We start from the raw sequence: 21,081 nt of genomic DNA, 5'->3' as shown, positions 1-21,081 counted from the left end.
TCCCAGCTGGGAGGAGGTGACCGGCTGTGGTCACACGTTGTTTAGTCCCAGCAAAGAATCCAAAACAGGGATTGTGTATATTACCATGACGTCTGGTCGGAGGCGTAAAATGTATTGTGATTTAATTTAATTATCAAAAAAACAAAATGCATTTGACTGTCAGTGTGTGTGTGTGTCCATCCATGTGCAGCTCCCAACCCCACTGGGAGTGTTGTTTTCCCCACAGCTAGGGTACTTACATGTGTGTATGCGTTGTGTGTGTGTGTCATTTGAGCCTTTGAATATTCCACTCACTGTTCCAAATGTAGAGCAGCAGCCGATCAATGAGGGTGAGCGGTGACAGACTCGCTGAGCTTTTAGTGTTTCTGTCAAACGATCCCTAACATTTGTAGGTTTTGTAGGAAACAATGGTAAATGGTATTTCTTCCCACCACCTACAGCACGTCATCATTCACCCATTCACACCCATTCACACTGGAATGAGAAGAGCTACCGCACACAGTGACACCTGCCCATCAGTAAGGAACGTGCACACCGTGCACACAGCTACAGGAGCGATGTGATCGATAACGGGATCGAACGGTCTGATTAAAGGACGGCCCCGCTGGCTGCTGACCCACACGCTCTACGATCGCAGAGTTCGTGCGGCTGTAGAACATCAGATACACTGAAAGATTCCTCTATGAATCCATCTATGTTTCCAAAAGGTGCACAGTGAATATGTGTGTGCGTGTGTGTGCATGCGTGTGTGTTTGTGCGCGTGGGTGTCTGTCCCGACTGCCAGAGCCTTTATAAATGTGTGCAGTGGTGTGTAAAGTGACAGGTAAGAGATTAGAACTGTAATCCGGGTCCGGACCTGCGGAGAGGTTAACAGGTCAAAATCTGGTCCTGCTGGCCACTAGACAAAAAACACACACACACACACACACACACACGACGACACACAACTTCACTATGCACCAGGCACGCATAAACATTCACAGTCCAGATTTTCATATGAAAACATTATCAAACAGACAAAAGCAAAAGATCCGAATGTGCGGTGCGGGTGAGCTGTGTCTGCGTTTGTGTGTGTGTGTGTGCGTGTGTGCGTCATACCCAGTGTGTAGAGGGGCATGCCGCTGAGCTGGGCGTTGTGGAGGTGCAGCACTGTGAGCCTGCTGGTCAGCAGAGCTTTGGAGAGGGACCGGGCTGGGTAGTCCACCACGGGCACGTTACACACGTCCAGTCTGGACAGACGCACACTCTGAGACACACATACAGTGAATTACCTCTCCTGGTTATTGGTCGACTCTTTAGCTGCTAACGTCTCCACTGTGTTTACCAGCTAATCACCACATGTCTGTGTGCTGCATCCAAAACACAACAAGTCATCAGTTGTGCTGTATGACCCAACTGGCCTTTATCCAGTAGAATGCTCCCTACTTCCCTCTTACAGGCTCCCCAACACCTGATTATTCATTCATTCAGCATCTTGACACGTATTCATTTTGCACCCCGACCGACTTTATGATCAAAAGGCCGTGGCTGGATTGGAATACCAGCAGTAAAAGTGGGCGCCATGATAGGAGCAGTTTGAACCCTGTAACGCTAAGGGAAGCTCCTTTAGCATTGGAACCACTGGACCTTTAAGATAGGACAGGAGATATATCCTTCCCATAATGCTTTGCAGCGGCAGTATTTAACTGACTTGACTAGCATGCGTCCCCCGTCGCCTCAGTGAAAGTGGAGTCGGATTCCCTAATTACCCCGGTTGTCTTTTCCTAAGTCCTCATGAATTCTCCTAACCATCTTTCCTGTGACGTTTTCCACAGAGGTTCGAGGAATTGTGGTTAGTTATAGATGTTAGGAGACAATGTTTGAATCCAGCACCAGGGATCTTACTTTGTACAACGTCATTAAACACAGCAGCATGTCTTCAATCAACAGTTTGAATCTTGGTCCACGGCTGAGGGAGCAGATGAAAACTATCTTCTGGAGCAGAGGTCTTCAAGGGTTTTCAGGCCAAGGTCCCCCAAACCGATGGTGAGATGCAGCAGGGACCTCCTGTTCTACGGAGTTTGGTCCGCCATCTTTTGTTTTGGAGGTTTTAGAGGTGAGCACGAGGGCCATCTGATTGGCTGGTGCGCGTGATGTCGTATCAGCATGGAAGGAGCTGTGAGGGAACCGGTGAGCAGCTGTGGGACTGAAAGATGACGTCTTCTCCATCAATTTATCCGTTCGCTACAATAAGTTGGATTCATGTTAGTGTGTAATTGAAGACAGCAAATACAATTCTGATTCTGAAGACATTTAAATTTGTGGAAAAGAAATTGTCTTATCAACCAAAAATGTCGCGACCCCCCCTGCAGTACCTCCGCGGACCCCCTGTTGAAGACCTCTGCTCTGGAGGACAGACTCACTTTGACTACTGTTCATTGTTCTATGAAGAGCTCTGTGACCGGCGAATGCCCGTGTTCTCCTATTTAGATTTACTCTTGGATTTGTTTTAATTGTTTACTTGTCATAAACATACTGGCATTCGTTCATGTAAGATGATCTCCACGTGTTTTTCCCTCCAAACGTCAGACGACGCCAATGTCAGATCCCCACACGTCCAAAGGACTGTGGAGCGAAAACTGTTTAAAAGTAAGTTGATTGCAGGAGAGCGAGAGAGAGCGAGTCCTCACATTTGTGAGGAAAATAATCTTAACCTGGGGTCATGCTCAAAGTCCCGCATTGTGTTGGCTCATCCGGTCCCGCTTTGATCGTAACATTGTTTCCCCCCCGCGGCTCATCAGTTATGCTGCTGAAGCTATCTGTGATGCTGCAGTGATGTTTTCATGTGTTTGTGCAGTTGTTCGCAGTAGGAGGACTTCTCACGCTGTTTGCTCTGCCCTGTATCTTCAAACCATGTAATGTGCAACAAACTCACTTTCTAGGATGTACATTATCCCCCAGAGAAAGCCCACAAGAGAAGATTACTATTCCACTGCGTCAGCCAACCTGCTTTATCAAATGAGCGAGGGCCCTCCAACACCATGTTCCCATACTGCCGTTGTCAGAAATGTCAAGATGGGTTGTAGATTCATAGTACAGAATCATCTCCAGCAAGGACGATGCTCCCTGCGAGAGGGAAAGAATGAAAAAAGCAAAACGCCAACATTTGACAGCGATGTTATGAAGTTCTTTTGGAAGGAAAAAAAATAGCTTCTAATCTGATACAGGGGAGGCCTGAATATGAAACTGTATTGGGAGAGTGGAGATGAGGAAAAGAAGTTTTACTCATAAAACTCACATTTTCTTCCAGTTGAGCTGCCTGCAGATTGATGAAATCAAAGTGCAGCGATTTGAGGACGGCTTCCAGAGCTTCACAGGAGCGCAGGTCTAATCGCTCACCTTGATGGAGGCAGGCAATCAAACGCAACATAATTGGGAGGCTGTTTGCTAACAGGCAAAATTGCACGGGTCTAAATGCGCTTTATCCTTTTTTTCTGAAAAGAACATTTCAGCCGAAATCAGGACAAAACAACTTTCTTTATGGGAAAAGTTGATCCGCGTGCGCGCGCGTGTTTTCTTTGAATAATGTTCTGAGACTTAATGAGGAACAGAGAAAGAAAGATAATGACAGCTGGAAGAATACGATGCTGCTCGTCATGATTGGACTTCTACAATGCGAGCGCCCCAGTGTCTATTGATTACTGACAGAACTGAAATCAATAGGACCTGGATACACAACTTCTAAAACCTCCAAATATATGCTGAATTGATATATGTATGAATACATAATATTGATTTGAGGTACATTTTTTATGCTTTTATGCTCTAAACATGATGATGCTCTCGCATGATGTGAAGAATTATTATAGACTAAACTATCCAGCAGAATGTATCATATATACAATTTATAATAGAACATGCATTTTTACTTTTAATACCATATTTCATTTCTACTGTTAGTAGGATTGTAGTTTATATACAAAATAATGTTAAAGGAAGGACTGATACTTGGAATGTAGTACGATTTACTTCTGATATGCTGGATCCTGACACCAGCGCTGACCAGGGATTATTTATTTATTTATTAAAATATATATATATATATATATATATATATATACATATATATATTTTTTTTATTTACTTGTTGCTGCTTTCATCCAGGTGCTTCCTAGCAATAGGACACAGAGCTCCCTTTTCATTTTGCCCTTTTGAATTGTCTATTTTTGTGATTGTCACTGTCACACTGATTGTCTTTGTGTCAGTATCATGCACACAGAACTTTGGGTTATTTTGACTTTGAGTCCCCACAATCTGAACAGTTTACATTTACACCTTTCCATCATTTAAGTCACTCATTATTCTCTTGCACATTGTTGTTGTTACTCCCACACTATTGTATGTTCTTGATCCTAATCCTGTTGAGTGCTCATCACAGGTCCCTGTTACCGCTCAGTAATCTGATTACCTTGCTCTTGCCACGCCTCTTTTTGGACTCATCTCATGCGTGAGGTGTGTTTGTTAAAGGGTTGAAGGAAAAGATTCGGTAAACTGATTACTCTTGCTCCCCGACCCCGATCAGGAGTCACACTCCAAATTTAACTGTGACTGATCAAACAAATCCCTCTCTCCCCCTCTCTCCCCCCCTCCCTCTCTCACTCCTGGGTTCATTCTTATCTCCCCAGCCAAGAAGGGGGAAATGATAATTACTATCATAATTATTTCCAAAATGATTTTTTAACAATAATCACTTAGCTGAGCGATGGCAGAGGGTGTGTGGGGTGGAAGGGAGAGCCATCAGAAATCCCATTTTTCTAATCCGCGCTGCGTCGGGGAGATAATAAGGCAGCGACACCCGCAGTCAGATATCATCAGCGCGTGACGACAGTGACGCCCGTCACAACTTTACCCGCTGCTGTGTGCGCACGCGTCTGCTGCTGCTCTTCTGTCCTTGTGAGGCCTTCAGAGCCGCGTCGGGTCCACTGCTCACTACTCTGGATCCCAGCGGGGATCAGGATGAGGGTTAGGGTTAAGGGTTAGGGTTTAGGGTTAGGATTTAGGGTTTAGGGTTTAGGGTTAGGGTTTGGGGGTTAGGGGTTAGGGTTTAGGGTTCAGGGTTAGGGTTTAGGGTTAGTTTGATTTACGAACTAGAATTTGCTCTAGTGTGGGTACAGATGTGAAGATTAGGTTGAGTGAAGGTAAAAGAGGTTTAGGATGCGGGCTGGGATCCACGTTTAGATTTAGTTTGGGTTTAGGATTTAGGTTCAAGGGTAAAATGTAAACCGGGGTCAGGTTCACTTTGACCTTAGTGGTAGAATTCAAATGAGTTTGGCATTGGAGTTTGGGGGGGGGGGGGGTGTAGTATTTGAACATGGTTTAAGTTTCAGGTTTAGTTCAAATAAGGGTTAGATTAATGTCGAGTTCAGGATTAGGATTTAGATTCATAATTTAAGGCGCGTCAGAAAAGAGGAGAAACCTTCTCCATGATGTTAAAATAACAGCATCTTCACTGTGATTTTTGGGACAAATTCACTGGGAGGCTCATCTGTGTGTTTTTGATAAGCACATGAAAATAAGTAAATAACAATTCATCTCATTTCAATTTAAAATGAAACATCACCCCTGTGAAGGCAATGTGTGAATTCACCACAAATATACATTTAAATATGACACAATGTTATTGCCTCTCAATTTGATGCTAATCTTTTGTGCAAAAACGCTCTCATGTATGTTCTATACATCCTCTGTAATTCCTCGTTGATTGAATATGTAAAAGATCACCGAATGAATCTGTGTATCGTGAACGTCCCGTAAAGTCCTCCATCATGTTTGATAATGACGGAGCGAGGCGCTGGGCTTACCTTGGAGATCCAGACATTTCACACCGCCACCTACACACACCCCCTGCTGGGAGAGAGAGGGAGGGGGGTAGAAGCAGGAGGTGTGAGGGAAAGGCGCGAACACACACACACACACACACACACACACACACACACAGAGATATTTGGCAGCAGCAGCAGTAACCCATCCACCCCCCCGTCTCCTTCCGCTCGGCCCCTCCATCCATGCCACGCTGTACCGGTTTGATCAGGGAGGCTTATTGGACGCCAGTGCATGAATTATGAATTTCACACAGTTTACCGCCGCTGTTGATGGTGACACGGCGTCCTAATTAACCAGTGTATAATAATTAGAAACAGCTGGTCATCAGTTGATGTGTTCATTTGCCAGAGCCAGTGTTCCACATACATCTAATTTGACTGCATCCATCACTGGAGGTGGCAGATTTGTGCGCATGGTGGAAAACACGGATTCCTCTTTTTCTACTGATGAGCAACACCGGAGAAAGGAAGGAGGATTCGTTGTGTTTTTAAGGCCTCCTCGTACACATGATGGTAAAGTGAGATCCTGGGACACTGTGAGAAGGCTTCAGCTGATAGATGGAGGTATGTGTTAAATCTCTGACCTGAATAGCTAAAATGCTATTATTGTTATTATTATTATTATGTGGTTTTAGCAGGAACACTATTGTATGTGGAAAAGAAAACACAACTGTATATTCATTTGAAATATCAATTGTTGATAACATTAATTAGAGTCCGCCAACAACCACCAGGGGGCCCCAAAAGGGAAGAAATTAAAAACAGGAGGCCAGACTTCATATAATGATTTGTTTTGATTTGAGTTTCAAACATGACGTTGATTGTTGTTTTTCCCATAAACACACATTAACTATAGCCATTTAAAGTGAAATCCCAAGCATTTGATTGGACTGCCGAACAAGGGGGCGGCTCCGACGTATCCAGGTGACTGTTGGATGGATGAACGCATGACTCGACATTATCAGTCGATAAGACGTTATATAAGTTAGTTTTACAGTGCAGAAGTAATCGAAATGGTTCACAGACATTTTATATGTTTTATCAATTTAATCTACAGAAGAAAAAAAATGTTGTCAAAGGAATTCATTGCAAAATGAGGAATTAGCGACATTTTTATTAAAAATCAGAAAAGTGATAGTTTGGCTCCTAATAGACATTTTTAGACATCGAATGCTGAGTAAAAATAAAGTTTTAGAGAGCTCAAATTGGGTGACTCGTGTGAGGGTTTGTTGCTTTTATCTTTCCGTATTACTGGATTATATATTAAATCTTTCATTCCACCCACAGAAAGTGAACAGGGGGATTTACTCCGTCCGGCCTGCTGAGGGCCGGACCCTCTGCGTTCCCACCTCCACTGATCAGCCACCTTGTTGTCGGTGCGCGGCGCCTCCCTGCTAAGTACGGCGCACTGTTCAAAGGGACGCGGGGCGCACAAAAGGGACTTGGAAGGCTTTCCTCGCTCGGCTCGCTTGCCGCCGACAGGAGAGCGAGGCGGGAGACAAAAAGACGGCGGCCATAATGTGCTCCAGTTGAAAGAATTAGACAGATCAATGGGACATAAATTGCACTGTTTATGTATACAAGAGGCTGGTGTGTAATTGGTAGAGGTGGTAGAATTCCCCCCGTAATCATCTTAACCACACACACACACACATGCTCATGCTTTAATGTGTCTACATGCACATTTACACAACTAAACCACTGTGTGTGTGTAGAAACAGAGCCGCGTTTCTGTCACTGAGGGCTCACAGAGAAACGAGTGCTGATGGAATTCCACCTCATCGCTTAACATTGTATTCATTTGACAAATTACAATAATCTCTCTGACATGTTATTTATATATTTTTATTTAATCTGTATGAAGTAGTAGTTTATTTTTTTTCTTCAAGATGTTTTAACCCGCAAGTTATTATACATTTTATTATATGTATATGTATGTATAGATATATATATTTTTAAATGTTTTAAAATGTTTTTTAAATGTATGTATATATATACTGTATCTATATATATATATATTTGCATTATTGTACTTATATTAAATATTCAAACTCTAAACCTGATTGGTGGATCCCAAAGTAGGTTTAGGAATCTAGAGAGATTCTTGCAGATGCTTGTATCAGTCACCTGATTAAAGCTGCCGAGGCCCAAACGTACGGCAGGTCTTCTGTTTGTGTGCCACAAACATCATCACGTACCACAAAACATGACTGATTTAAATAGGACTGCACAGGGAAACAACACGCACCACCGGGCTGAAGTGGGACGCGTTAAAGCCACCAGCATCAATGTTGAGTGTTTGCACACATCACCTGTCTCCCTCTCTGTACAACCAGGGGGCGGAGCCTCATCCCCCCCCCCCCCGGCAGGTCGGCTCCTGAGCACGAAGGTTGGAGTGGAGGCCTTTAGGCCTCATCTCCTTCACTGATTTGCCGACGTTGCTGACCGCTCGGCTCGTGGCACAGAGCCAATTAAGGACGCTCAGCAACACACACACACACACACACACACGTACACACACACACACACACGCACTGCACTTCCTCCCTACAAGAAATACGGTGATGGCAGTTCATCATCTTAATGAATTTGAGAACTGGTTGGTTCCCTCCGCTCGCCGCGGCCTCGTGGTGAAGGGGGGAAACCGAAGGCGCCGGCTGCCAAACAACTGATCAGTCAGGAGGGACAGAGGACAAAATGGAGTGATGGGACGAAAAGCGTCCCTCGCAGGGGGGGGGGCTGCTTCCCAAACTCCTTCACTCAGCCATCCAGAGCCGCCGTGCCTCTCAAGGTGGTTTGGCATCAAAAACGGTTTGAGTGCACCTTTTTTATCCTCTGCCCATTTAATTAACTGACTAAATAAATACATCTATAAATAAATATATATACTGTATGTATTTTTAACGTGCATTTCATGAGCTCTGAGGGGTTAAAAATCCCCCACATTTCCCTTTCAGCATCTTTTCCGCAATAAAGGATAAATTATTTAAAATAACACGACCTTTTATCTCACACCCTTTGAAGGCGGCAAATTAAAAATGTAAATTGGGAGCTAATTAATATGCAAATGTATTCGTTCACTGTTAACAATTAGCAATTAAAGCTGCAGTGTCTAGAAAGAGCACAGACAAAATTAGTAACTTCATTTATCATTTAAAAAGAAAGAGGGAGATCTAAAAACGTACATAAAATTGTAATTGACTTGCAGTATTTCCCAGTGTCGCTGCCTTTGTTGTCTCTGCTGCTTGTGAAATACATGATCGCCGTTAGCGACTTAATTAATGCCACTTTGTGTGAAATATACCGTCCTCTTAAATGCCTGGTGTCAAAAATAATGTACAGATTCAAGGCTGAGGGGCGAGCGCTCGGTCGGAGGGATGTGTGTGTGTGTGTGTGTGTGTGTGTGTGTGTGGACTCTAATGGGCGTAGTTTCTCACTCACTGTCGGGAGGAGACAGAAGAACACAGCGTAGGATCTGAAAAGGACATTTGATTTATATTTAGGATTTGGCACAAGTTGCTCGTGGGAGACGTATCAAAAAGAGTTTTTTAAAGATCATTCTTACGTATAATTCTTTAACTGTGTAATGTCCTTTTCTGTGCACGTGGACGGACTAGACGGGGAACGGGCATCTCTACCTCTATATTCACATTTTTAGTGATAAACAATTAGGATCCGCAGCGGATCAGCTCGACCACATTTCATCCAAAATCATTCTTTGACACACGTCACCCGCAACAAATATGTCTCGTGTGATTTAAGAAATTGCAGCAGGCAACTGGGATTTTGATAAATCTTTGATTATTTGTACAGTGCTACACAGAGCTCCTGCCTTCTGTGCTTTTTGGGGGAGAGCAAAAAAATATACCAATTATAATATTAAGCCTTTCAAAAACACGGCATGTAATATATTTATATATATATATATAAATATATATTTCACAGGTGCAGCATTGTTTAGCATTTGTTGCAGCAGGACGAAATAAGGACAAACCCTCTTGCTCTTGTGTCTCCTGCACCTCGGTGCCAGAGTCAGACCACAATATTCAGCATTATGAATCTGAATACTGATCATCTGCGACAGCTACTCGGTAAATTCAGGGTTTGCATTTAGAGGAATAGGTGGGACGCTTTTTTTCTGTGCTCATAAGAAAGACTGAGATGTCACCGTGGACGAGGAGGACGAGGAGGACGAAGTCATGTGATCAACATTGGGACCAAACCAGGGAAATGTTTGTATTTTTTTTATTTCGTTCAACTGAATGTAGTACTTCCCCTCCCCGCCCGGCTCCAATATTCACTACGACTACAAATACTTATACAAAGCGGCAGCATGACGCGCCTTCCGCTCATTACATTCTACAGCGTTTCATCTCCTTTGCTGCTCGGACGCAGGTTCGATCCCATTGGGTGAGTTTCCACTGATGAATACGAAGAGGCCCTTTAAAGCCCCATCACACTGTATGAATGCAGTCGTTTGGGGGGGGGGGGGGGTTATGAAGTAAAGAGGGGCAATCTACAGCGACGACTAGTAATTCCAACGATGGGCATATTGTGTCAGACGCGTGTTATGTGGTGACGGAGTCCGGCCCTGGAACATTTCCCCGACTTACAAAAGCACTCACATTACTTGTGCAACCAGCCGACCATGCAAATTCAATTCAGCCCAATCGGGCTCCACCGAGTGACATCACACGTGGCGTTCGGCTGAACTGCAACCGCTCCGGATTCAATCAGCGGCCTCCGTCCCCTTTGCCCTCCTGCACAACGGAGCCTTTTAAACAAAGCCCGGTGTGTGTGTGTGTGTGTGTGTGTGTGTGTGTGTGTGTGTGACGGGCTGGAGTGCGTTAGCAGCAGGTCCCGTGTGTCACGGTGTGGTTCACTTCCTGTCTTATTTTGTAGTTTTCTGCCACTCGTGTCCCCGGGTAACTTCACTTCCTGCCTTGTCTCGTCATCCCCTGTGTTCGTCTAATAGTTTCCACCTGTGTCCAATCACCTGCACCTCCCTTGTGTATTTAAGCCATGTGTCTCTTGTGTCACTTGTCGCGTCATTGTCTTTCGTCTCACATGTTGCCTGCTGGTTTTCCTCCCGGTTCCTGCGTTTTGACTATTAAAGTCTTTTGTTTCCCGCAAGTCTGCGTCTGAGTCCTGCCTTCCCTCAACCCTGACAGAATGACGCGACCAAAGAAGGGCTCAGCAGACCCACTGCCAGACTACGGTCCGGACTACCTGGACGTAAGGAGTCCCTTCTGGCAGCGGAAAACAAACTGTGTTTTTGGTCCCAGGAGCTATCAGCTCGCCTGCCTCGAGCTCAGGGACCTCCTTAACCCTAGGAGGAGCAAGCGGAAGAAGCGATCTCCCGTTCCCGCTGGGCCGCCGCAGCGATCTCCCGTTCCCGCTGGGCCGCCGCAGCGATCTCCCGTTCCCGCTGGGCCGCCGCAGCGATCTCCCGTTCCCGCTGGGCCGCCGCAGCGATCTCCCGTTCCCGCTGGGCCGCCGCAGCGATCTCCCGTTCCCGCTGGGCCGCCGCAGCGATCTCCCGTTCCCGCTGGGCCGCCGCAGCAATCTCCCGTTCCCGCTGGGCCGCCGCAGCGATCTCCCGTTCCCGCTGGGCCGCCGCAGCGATCTCCCGTTCCCGCTGGGCCGCCCCGACTCTCACCCATGCCCCCTACCCGACCAGTTCCGGCCCCACGCTCCATGCCCCCGACCCGACCAGTTCCGGCCCCACGCTCCATGCCCCCGACCCGACCAGTACCGGGCCCACGCTCCATGCCCCCGACCCGACCAGTACCGGGCCCACGCTCCATGCCCCCGACCCGACCAGTACCGGCCCCACGCTCCATGCCCCCGACCCGACCAGTTCCGGCCCCACGCTCCATGCCCCCGACCCGACCAGTACCGGCCCCACGCTCCATGCCCCCGACCCGACCAGTACCGGCCCCACGCTCCATGCCCCCGACCCGACCAGTACCGGCCCCACGCTCCATGCCCCCGACCCGACCAGTACCGGCCCCACGCTCCATGCCCCCGACCCGACCAGTACCGGCCCCACGCTCCATGCCCCCGACGCCCCCAGTCCCCGCTCCGAGACTCAGGCTCCCTCCCTCCCATCCCATGGTCCTCTCCCACCCTCCCGTTGGTGATTTGAGGGCCGTCTGGGATCCGGCCCTTGAGGGGGGGGCTACGGGGTGGGTTATGGGGGGGGGCTGAGCCGCCGCAGACTACGGAGTTGTTCCATGTCCCCGAGCTGGAGCAGACTGGGGAGTTGTTCCGTGTCCCCGAGCTGGAGCAGACTGGGGAGTTGTTCCGTGTCCCCGAGCTGGAGCAGACTGGGGAGTTGTTCCGTGTCCCCGAGCTGGAGCAGACTGGGGAGTTGTTCCGTGTCCCCGAGCAGGAGCAGACTGCGGAGTTGTTCCGTGTCCCCGAGCCGGAGCCGACTGCGGAGGTGTTCCGTGTCCCCGAGCCGGAGCCGACTGCGGAGGTGTTCCGTGTCCCCGAGCTGGAGCAGACTGCGGAGGTGTTCCGTGTCCCCGAGCTGGAGCAGACTGCGGAGGTGTTCCGTGTCCCCGAGCTGGAGCAGACTGCGGAGGTGTCCCGTGTCCCCGAGCTGGACCTCACTACGGAGGTTTCCCGTGTCCCCGAGCTGGACCTCACTACGGAGGTTTCCCGTGTCCCCGAGCTGGACCTCACTACGGAGGTTTCCCGTGTCCCCGAGCTGGACCTCACTATGGAGGTTTCCCGTGTCCCCGAGCTGGACCTCACTACGGAGGTTTCCCGTGTCCCCGAGCTGCCGACGACTACTACCCCGGACGTTTCCCGTGTCCCCGAGCTGCCGACGACTACTACCCCGGACGTTTCCCGTGTCCCCGAGCTGCCGACGACAACTACTAACCCGGACGTTTCCCGTGTCCCCGAGCTGCCGACGACGACTACCCCAGACGTTTCCCGTGTCTCCGAGTCTGCCATTCTAGAGACGTTCCGTGCCCTGCAGTCGCCGCTCCGGAGCCGGATTGGTGACCGCCCGCCGGGCCGACCCCCCGAGGCTCCCCGCTCGTCTGGCCGCCCGCCGGGCCGACCCCCCGAGGCTCCCCGCTCGTCTGGCCGCCCGCCAGGCCGCCCGCCAGAGTTTCCAGGGTGGTCCGACCAACGTCTCTGGTTTCCCTCCCCACCCACCCCTTGTTCGCTCTAGTGTTGGCCGTCTGGAATTCGGCCCTTAAGGGGGGGGTACTGTCACGGTGTGGTTCACTTCCTGTCTTATTTTGTAGTTTTCTGCCACTCGTGTCCCCGGGTAACTTCACTTCCTGCCTTGTCTCGTCATCCCCTGTGTTCGTCTAATAGTTTCCACCTGTGTCCAATCACCTGCACCTCCCTTGTGTATTTAAGCCATGTGTCTCTTGTGTCACTTGTCGCGTCATTGTCTTTCGTCTCACATGTTGCCTGCTGGTTTTCCTCCCGGTTCCTGCGTTTTGACTATTAAAGTCTTTTGTTTCCCGCAAGTCTGCGTCTGAGTCCTGCCTTCCCTCAACCCTGACACCGTGGTGATCCTCAGCCCGACTCCCCCCCCCGTGTGAACGCCGCCGCCCCGTTATCGCTGCTCTCGGGCCTGTAATGCGAGGAGCGACATATGTCCGGCGCCCCTGCTGCTCCCCGATAAGCAGGAACGCTCCTCCACCTCCTCCACCTCCTCCACCTCCTCCGCCTCCCTCCCCGGGGATCTGAGTCCGCACGCAAAGGCCTGCTAACCATCGCTGGAAAAGAGACGCGTGGCACTTAGTGACATTTACCTGCAGACTGGTCCACGCGGGGGGGGGGGCAATAACAATCAGCATGCATTTCATTTAAAAGAAGAAAAAGATGTCCCTTTAGAATTGCCCAGGCAGGGGGAGATGCAGCTCCATCTCCGTGTGTGTGTGTGTGTGTGTGTGTGTGCGCAGTGCAACATTAATGCTAATCAAGAGAGCTGAGAAAGCAGCGGTGGCCTGTAGAAACACATTTTCTCTTGTCGTTCCCTTTGTGAAGGGGTTGCCCCCCCCCCCCCCCACCCCTCTCCCCCCAACCTCCAGGGATTCGTCCCAGAAAGAAGAATCGTTCCTGGGATTTGAATGCGACCCTGTGAATCCAGCAGCGGTCTCTCCCCCTCAGCTGTGGGACAAATGGTGGAAGTTAAGTTGCAGTAATTGATTTCTCTTCAGTCCACTCAACTGAATAATCTGCGAGCGAAACAAGCGCTAAGCCGTTCATTAGAAGATCTGCCAACATGCAACTAATACCGAGCTTATTCTCCAAACATCACAGAGCCGCCGCAAACGCCTTCGTTTACAACCCTTTTGTGTAAGGAAAACTCAATGAGTCCATCAATAAATCATAGTCATCATTCCACGGCTGGCTGCGAGTACACTGGATATAAAACATACAACAGGTCCGAGCAAAATTTCTCATGCTTATAAAATATGACTTCTGTCGGGATTTGAATGAAAATAAGAATGAGAGTAAAGGTTCATATTTGAACCGTATTGCCCTTAATTATAAGAAATGTGGTTTGCTTTCTGCTCACTTGGTGAATCCACGATGAAACCGCTCTTCTTCCGTCCAAGCTGTGGAAAGTACTTTTCCTTTGAGAATGAAAATGGTGATTTGGTGTTTTGAGGAGCCGAAGCCGGATGCTGAGTCGCTTCAGCAGAGAGAGCGAAGACGTCACGACCGAACCACGTAGGTGTTTGCACGTGAAGTGTGAGTATTTCAATCGTTGTTCCGTGTCTGTTTGTGGTTTGTGAGTCTTTGTTGTTGTTGTTGTTTGGGACTGAAGCCCGCAGACAGACTCCCTCAATGAGCCCACAGAGACACGCCTGGTTTAAACACCCCGGGACGCTGCAGGTGAGGGGAGGCGGGAGGACGGGACGCGTTCAGTGATCATGGCTCGATCCTCTCAGACACCTTAGTGACAAGTGCAGAGGGGAGGGCCCCCCCGCCCCCCCCCCGGCCCCCCGGCTCCGACCTGTTATTGTTTACCACTTCTATGAAGACGTCACCGACAGCGATCCTGGTTTATCCACTTACACTATTTCAAAGGAGTGCAAAGGGGCCCGAGGGGGCCACGAGCAGGAGCTTTAAATAGTGCTCATCGCTGGTCCTCGGGGGGAATCGCCCGCTGCCTAAAAAGACCTCATTTAATAAATTTGCTCTTTAGGCGTTCCTCTCCTCGTTTCGCATCATCTTATTATGGATTCATTTGCATGCGGCTCTTCTGGTCTAAATATTGCTCCTCTTAGCTGATACTTAAGCATACATATTTTACTCTTTCACTGAGACCTCCTACAACACATCTGGGTCCATTAGCACCTCAGCGATAATACAGCGGCTGTATGCTTAATGTAAGCACTGCTAAGTCTCTCATTTTCCACAAATAATTCCCCTTGATCTCAAGTCCAATTATGCAGTATGTGTGTGTGTGTGTGTGTGTGTGTGGGGGGGGGGGGTAGAAAGCGGCATGCTTTAACACGGCTGGTCCACATAATGCGATAAGAATAAAAGACTTATAAGCGGCAGACTGCGTTGAGTTTATTTGGAGTGAGACGTATGAGAGGACGTTTGATTATGATACATTTTTAGGCCTGTTTGCAGCCAACGATGACGCATTCAAGCTCCCTCAGATCCCAAATGCAACGTGAACAAGTTGACTTTGCGGATGAGTGGGTTCAACGCCTCAGCCAGCGGTTCAGCGTCTGGGGCCGGACAGAAGATGTAATAGTGGAGGAACCGGCAGGTGCGTCCGACTATGGCGTCTGTGGTGATGAACAGAGCATCCACAGGTTTGACTGGGGATCAGTGCAGTGGTGGTCAACACGTTTAACAGCTTGCTGACAAACACCCGGAAGGGCAACAGCAACTGGAAACACCTCAGTAGTTAAGCACGGGGAGGGAAACACCTTTGCAAATATCTTTTCTTTTCCTTCTGTTTGTTGTGTTTCAAAGGGGAATGTAGAGCCAAAGCCATATAGACAACCAGGTGGCTTTTTTAATTTGTGTCATTAATGCATTACAATCTGCTAACAGCACACAATTCATGCTGCTTATAACAATAATTGACACATTATGAAGCATTTTAGAATGACTAAATATTGTCGTGTCTCACAATGGTTCACAATTTATGGTCCCTTACTAACATCTGAAAAGCATCATAGTGTGTTATAGTGTAGGTAGTCTTCCATCATAATCACTGATATAATAGATCACATTTGGATTATAAGTCATTCAACGTGGTCAATGTTTGATTAGGTGAGTAAAAAACAAAATGTTGAATAACTAAAGCCATTTCTTTAGTTAAATACAGATTGTCCATATATAAACCGAGACAGTTTAGGTAACGAATAGAAACTGTTCCTGAGGGGTGGACACAGAGCGTCCCCGTCCACGTATCTACTGAGAGTGTGTTACACACAGTAAATGTGTGGAAGTGAAAAGTGAACGAACTTGCAGGGGAGAAGTAAGAAATCTGACTCACAGAGAGAAATAAAGTGAACTATTATCACTGTAACCGTTAACATTTGCCAATCGATTACGGCCGGTAACTCAACATTAATGTGCGTGTGCTGCAGCCTCCTGCTTGCGTTGTTTACAGCTGGGAGTTATTTGCATTCCCACTAAGTTTACACTGCGGCACTTAACCTGCTCTTAGCCTCTTGTTCCGAGTGGAGACGCTGGCAGCGCCCTGCAGCACGAAGCCTGATTGAGACTGATGGAAGCAAAACGATTTGCATTATCCAAAGGGTTTGAATGCACACACTCACACCGCGTGCAGAGCATACGCATGCGCGCGGAGCCAGTAAATCGCAGTTAATTCACAGTAAAATTCGTTGAAGTTTACGGTAACATACAGTAATCCATTTTACGGTAACATAGTGTAAAAAACATTTACGGTATTATACCGTTAAAAGCGGTAAATTCCTGGCGTCCTTGCTGCCAGTAAAATACCGTTAATCTACAGTGACATTTTTTAGAGTGTACTTCACGAGCAGAGTTGCTGATCACCGACACCTTCATAGGGCACGAGACCCGCAACCCCAAACCGCTCCAAATCACTCCAAAACAGGTCTGAGAACCATGACCTACATAAGCAAATGAGACCATCACAAATAGGGGGTCTATTGCTTTAGACTTGTCTTTAGTGTCACAAACCGCACAAAATCTGACGATATTGACTCGATACCACTGCTCCCCAGTGGTAGCCAACACTGGAGGACCAGGCTTCAGTACCGGGCCCACTGGAGGCAGGTTGGCATGGCGGAAGCAGAAGCAGGGCCGCGTGGGGCAGACCCGCTTTTCTAAAGGGATCCCTTTCATTCACACCGACCGCGAGATCAACACTAAGAAGAGTGTTCTCTTAAAGCTTAAATGGACCACTTTGGATTTTGCCGATCGACCGCGGGTTCTAAAAGGCTAAACTTAACACCAGGAAGACTACGGTCTGATGTGCGGCCCAGTGAGGGGGTCGTGGACCACAAAGGCCCCTCAGGGGTGTCGTTGATAGCCAGGAGAACAGTACTACAAAGTTATTAGACCTGTCGCGATGGAGGGACCCTCCCGCCTCAACGTCCGTCAACCAATTAGCTCGAATAGATTGTTCAAATCCAAGGATGTTTATTCTTAAAAAAAGTCACAAATTGAAAATAACATTCTATGGAACAGAGTAGTATCTGGTTTCACCCAACAGACTGGTGTTCCCCCGTTATATGGAACTACAAAGTGCTCACACACAAGATACATTGCTGTGAAGTCCTCAGCGCGAGGGGGGGGCCGAGACCTCGTGTAAACCCCCCCACCTGATTTCATGTGTTCTAAACGTCATTACCTTGCATGTAGTTTTTAGCGGCTGCCTGATGATTTCCACTGAAAGGCAGTTTACGGCTAATAGGACTGCTTCTAAGGAAGCTTTTAAAGCAGCAACAGCAGTGAGAATGGGTCCAACAACACAAGAAACACCAAGAAACAAGGCGTTAAAACAGTGTGCAGAGCCCCTTCGTGGGTCACCTTTGACCCTGTGCACCTAATGGATTCAATTGACAAGAATCGTGAGCAACATTATGGATGTGCAATAAATGGTTCATGCTCATCGAATATCTCCAACCTATTTATTTAAGTCATTTATTTCAGCTATGAACTGATCTCGGAGTGAATCTGCACCGGCTCCTTCAAGCCACGGTTCAAAGAAGTCATTTAGGGACTCGGAGGGGTCGAGGGGGGGGAAGCAGCTGACGCCTTCTCTGAGATGAGTTATGTAAGATCTGCACCCCCACGTCATCATGACAACAGTGTGAAAAGCCTTTTCTTTCTTGTCGTTCATTTGAGAAATATAGGTTTGATTTGTTATGTGTCCTGCTCAGTCCTCTGCAGGTCAGTGCCACTGTCCTTCTTCAGGGATACAAAGTTTGATGTAACTAAAGAACACAGTCTGAAAACATGGCGGCACCTTTTTCTTCATGTACCACATAGAATCCATTTTTTGGGGAAATCTTAAATAACATTTTGCCTATTTGTCAAAATGACTGAGACGACAGAGAAGTCTGCCTTCTCTAGCGAGATACGTGTGTTTTGTGCCAACTCATAGACTAGAAGAGGATTGTGCGTCAATTCATTGAGGTGTAGAAGGTGATAGTCTACATCCGAGGTTGATTACCAGCACTGTTTCAGTATGTTTATCCTTCAACTATACATTTCAGCTATACGTACTCTACTATACACACATTGAGAAGAAACCCTCTAAATAGCCTGGATGCATGATTTGTGTGTGTGTCCATTTTGTCTCTTACTTTAATAAATGTCCCGTTTTCCCGTTTTAGGATTCTCCTAACAGTGTGTGACTGGACAGAAGAGGTGGCAGCACATTACACAGTTAATGGAGGTTGTGCTCTAGCTCTATGATAGGTTCCAAGCATAGGCCTTATAGGAGATGTGTAGACAGGTTTGTTGACCGGGTTAGAAGCAGTCGCCATCTTGGATTGTGGCCGTGAAGTGTTCACAGCTAATAGATGGAAGGTTCCATGTCTGTAATGCAGAGGAGTGACGCGGGGGCCGGACAGACACGGGGAATGTGTCAAGAGGGACCAGCGCATGTCATTGGGAGAGAAAAGTTATTTATTCTTTCTGCCCAGAACCAAATGGCCTGGTGGTCCATCGTTCTACGGGACCAGAGGAGTCGCCCCCTGCTGGTCAGTAGCCAGAATGCAGCATCGAGGACAATTTGGGCAACATGAGCTGTCCGTCTGGTTTAATGTCATCATGCTTGACTGACGCTCGGTGGGATGTGTAGCTGCGTACCTGGAGCTGCTGCAGGACGTGAGCTCTGGGTTGGACCTGGTGTCTGTTGCAGCTCTGCTGGTAGGCCACCATCACCTCCGTCAAGGTGAGGCAGCTGTCAACTAAAACAGAAGAATACACACGTTCACCGCTTTAATGCCTCTGCATCCCAGCGAGCCGCCAGCAGCCATCCAAAAGCGCTTAAGGGGCTAAGAAATGCCGTACGGTAAACTGTGCCATGTTCAGGGTGTGTGTGTGTGTGTGTGTGTGTGTGTGTCTATGCTACGGACATGAATGTCTGTCTGAGCAATAAATCAACTAACTGGGCATCTCATCTTATCATACGCAGCCTTATGGGAAGGAAGGTCCAGATGTGAGAGACTACAGAGGGTTTTATGATGGAAACACAAACATCCTTGTGTATCCTTCAAAAGCCGGATGCATTTTACCCAAATACAAACTGTATGTAACGACATAGACTAGACTGTAAATCTAGATGTTGAAATGAAGCTTAAAAGGCTTAAATGAACAGTAGATCACATTATTTATTTATGTGAAAATGAGAAAAACAATCTGTTGTGTTTAAAGTAGGATTGTTTTAAGGTTCTATTTCTATTAATCTTCACTGAAGCAGGAGTAATTTAAGAGGTGCTAAGCTTAGCGTAGCTTAGCATACAGAGTGGAGTTAATGGGAAACCAAACAACTCTGGCGGATGTGTGAACAGGGGAGGCCATTGCTGGCTTTGGAGGGAACCATGTTGTGCAACTGGTTTTTGTTGCCTTGCAATGAATCTAAGCGATGTCCTCCTTTAAATACGCGACCAAAACCTCATTCTTCATCTATGTCTAAGAAAAGAGGAACAGATCTTATTTCTAATCTTCAGACCTTTCAAAGCTCTTCAACGCTTCATGTCATCATTCATTCAGTGAGGGCAGCAGCCAGCACACGCAGTGACGCCTGAACTGAGCATCTAACTTAACAGCACAGAGGGTTGAGCTTTCAGTTAGATGGTGAATAGACTGTACTCACAGCCATGGATACGCTGTACATGAGCCCACTGCAGATACGCAAAGGAGAACGAGGATGGAGGCATTCTTGCAAAATAGTAGCTTTCATTTAGTTTGGATGGTGATATCACATTGAATTGAGGAGATATTGCCTCAGAGGGCTTTCCTGTCCCCAGAGCCTCACATCGGCACAGAAAAACTGCCCCCAAAAGGAGTATGAGCGCTGCGCCGGGCGAGACAGAGGGCAGCAGATGCCATGTGACTGCAGACATTGTTAGAAACCATTTCCATTTAATGGTGGCTTTGATGCAGATAACCAAAGGTCACCAAATTGACATTAAATCAGACTTGCATTCCTCTTGACACAAAGTTGAACTGCAGCTTACCCTTTCTGCTCGTGTCCCTGTGCTCAGCAAAGCCGGAGACTATCTGCTCATCGGGGGGGAAAGACACGTGCTTTTCCGCTTTACTCCTCTTCCTGGGGCCCTCGTCGGGTCTTTCTGCTCCATCAGCACTCGGCTCATCTTCGTCACTGCAGTGGGTCATCCCTCCTCTTCACGACTCCACATGGAGCTTCCGATGTGGATTAGAAAGCAGTTCACCGCCGGCTTCAGCAGCCAGGGAACGCTACGGTAAAGAGGCCGCAGAGCATGAACAGCTGTATAGACGGTTCTCTCCACTCGGTGATCACCTGGAAAACCAGATACCAAAGGGTCCATTTGTTATTCATGAGTGGAGCGCAGGCTGGCCAGAGGAACACAATATGTTTGTATCAAATGACACATTAACCATGTGGAGGGTTGCGTGCATCGACGTAGCGATACAAACAGGTATGGGCAGGTTGGTTAAACCTTCTAAATGAGGCCGCTCCCTCACAAGAAAAGACCCATCGGGAGTTGGTAAAGACCAAAAACATAAG

At 47.8% G+C, this 21,081-nt stretch overlaps 1 protein-coding gene across 1 annotated transcript in view; it reads right to left on the bottom strand.

Moving 5' to 3' along the window:
* The window catches only part of LOC120833215 (protein phosphatase 1 regulatory subunit 37), a 35,685-nt gene extending 29,805 nt beyond the window's left edge, over positions 1–5,880 (bottom strand). Inside the window, exons 1-4 of the mRNA XM_078089026.1 lie at positions 5,841–5,880; positions 3,278–3,378; positions 2,986–3,105; positions 1,099–1,246 (exon numbers count right to left, since the gene is read on the bottom strand). Of these exons, the coding sequence (XP_077945152.1) occupies positions 1,099–1,246; positions 2,986–3,084 (247 nt within the window). The 5' untranslated portion in view covers positions 3,085–3,105; positions 3,278–3,378; positions 5,841–5,880. The remainder of the gene's footprint in view (positions 1–1,098; positions 1,247–2,985; positions 3,106–3,277; positions 3,379–5,840) is intronic.
* Positions 5,881–21,081: the final 15,201 nt, after the last annotated feature.

Source organism: Gasterosteus aculeatus, chromosome 15 (genome assembly GCF_964276395.1).
Source record: "Gasterosteus aculeatus chromosome 15, fGasAcu3.hap1.1, whole genome shotgun sequence".
Taxonomy (NCBI): domain Eukaryota; kingdom Metazoa; phylum Chordata; class Actinopteri; order Perciformes; family Gasterosteidae; genus Gasterosteus; species Gasterosteus aculeatus.
This window is presented reverse-complemented; position numbering and strand designations above follow the sequence as displayed.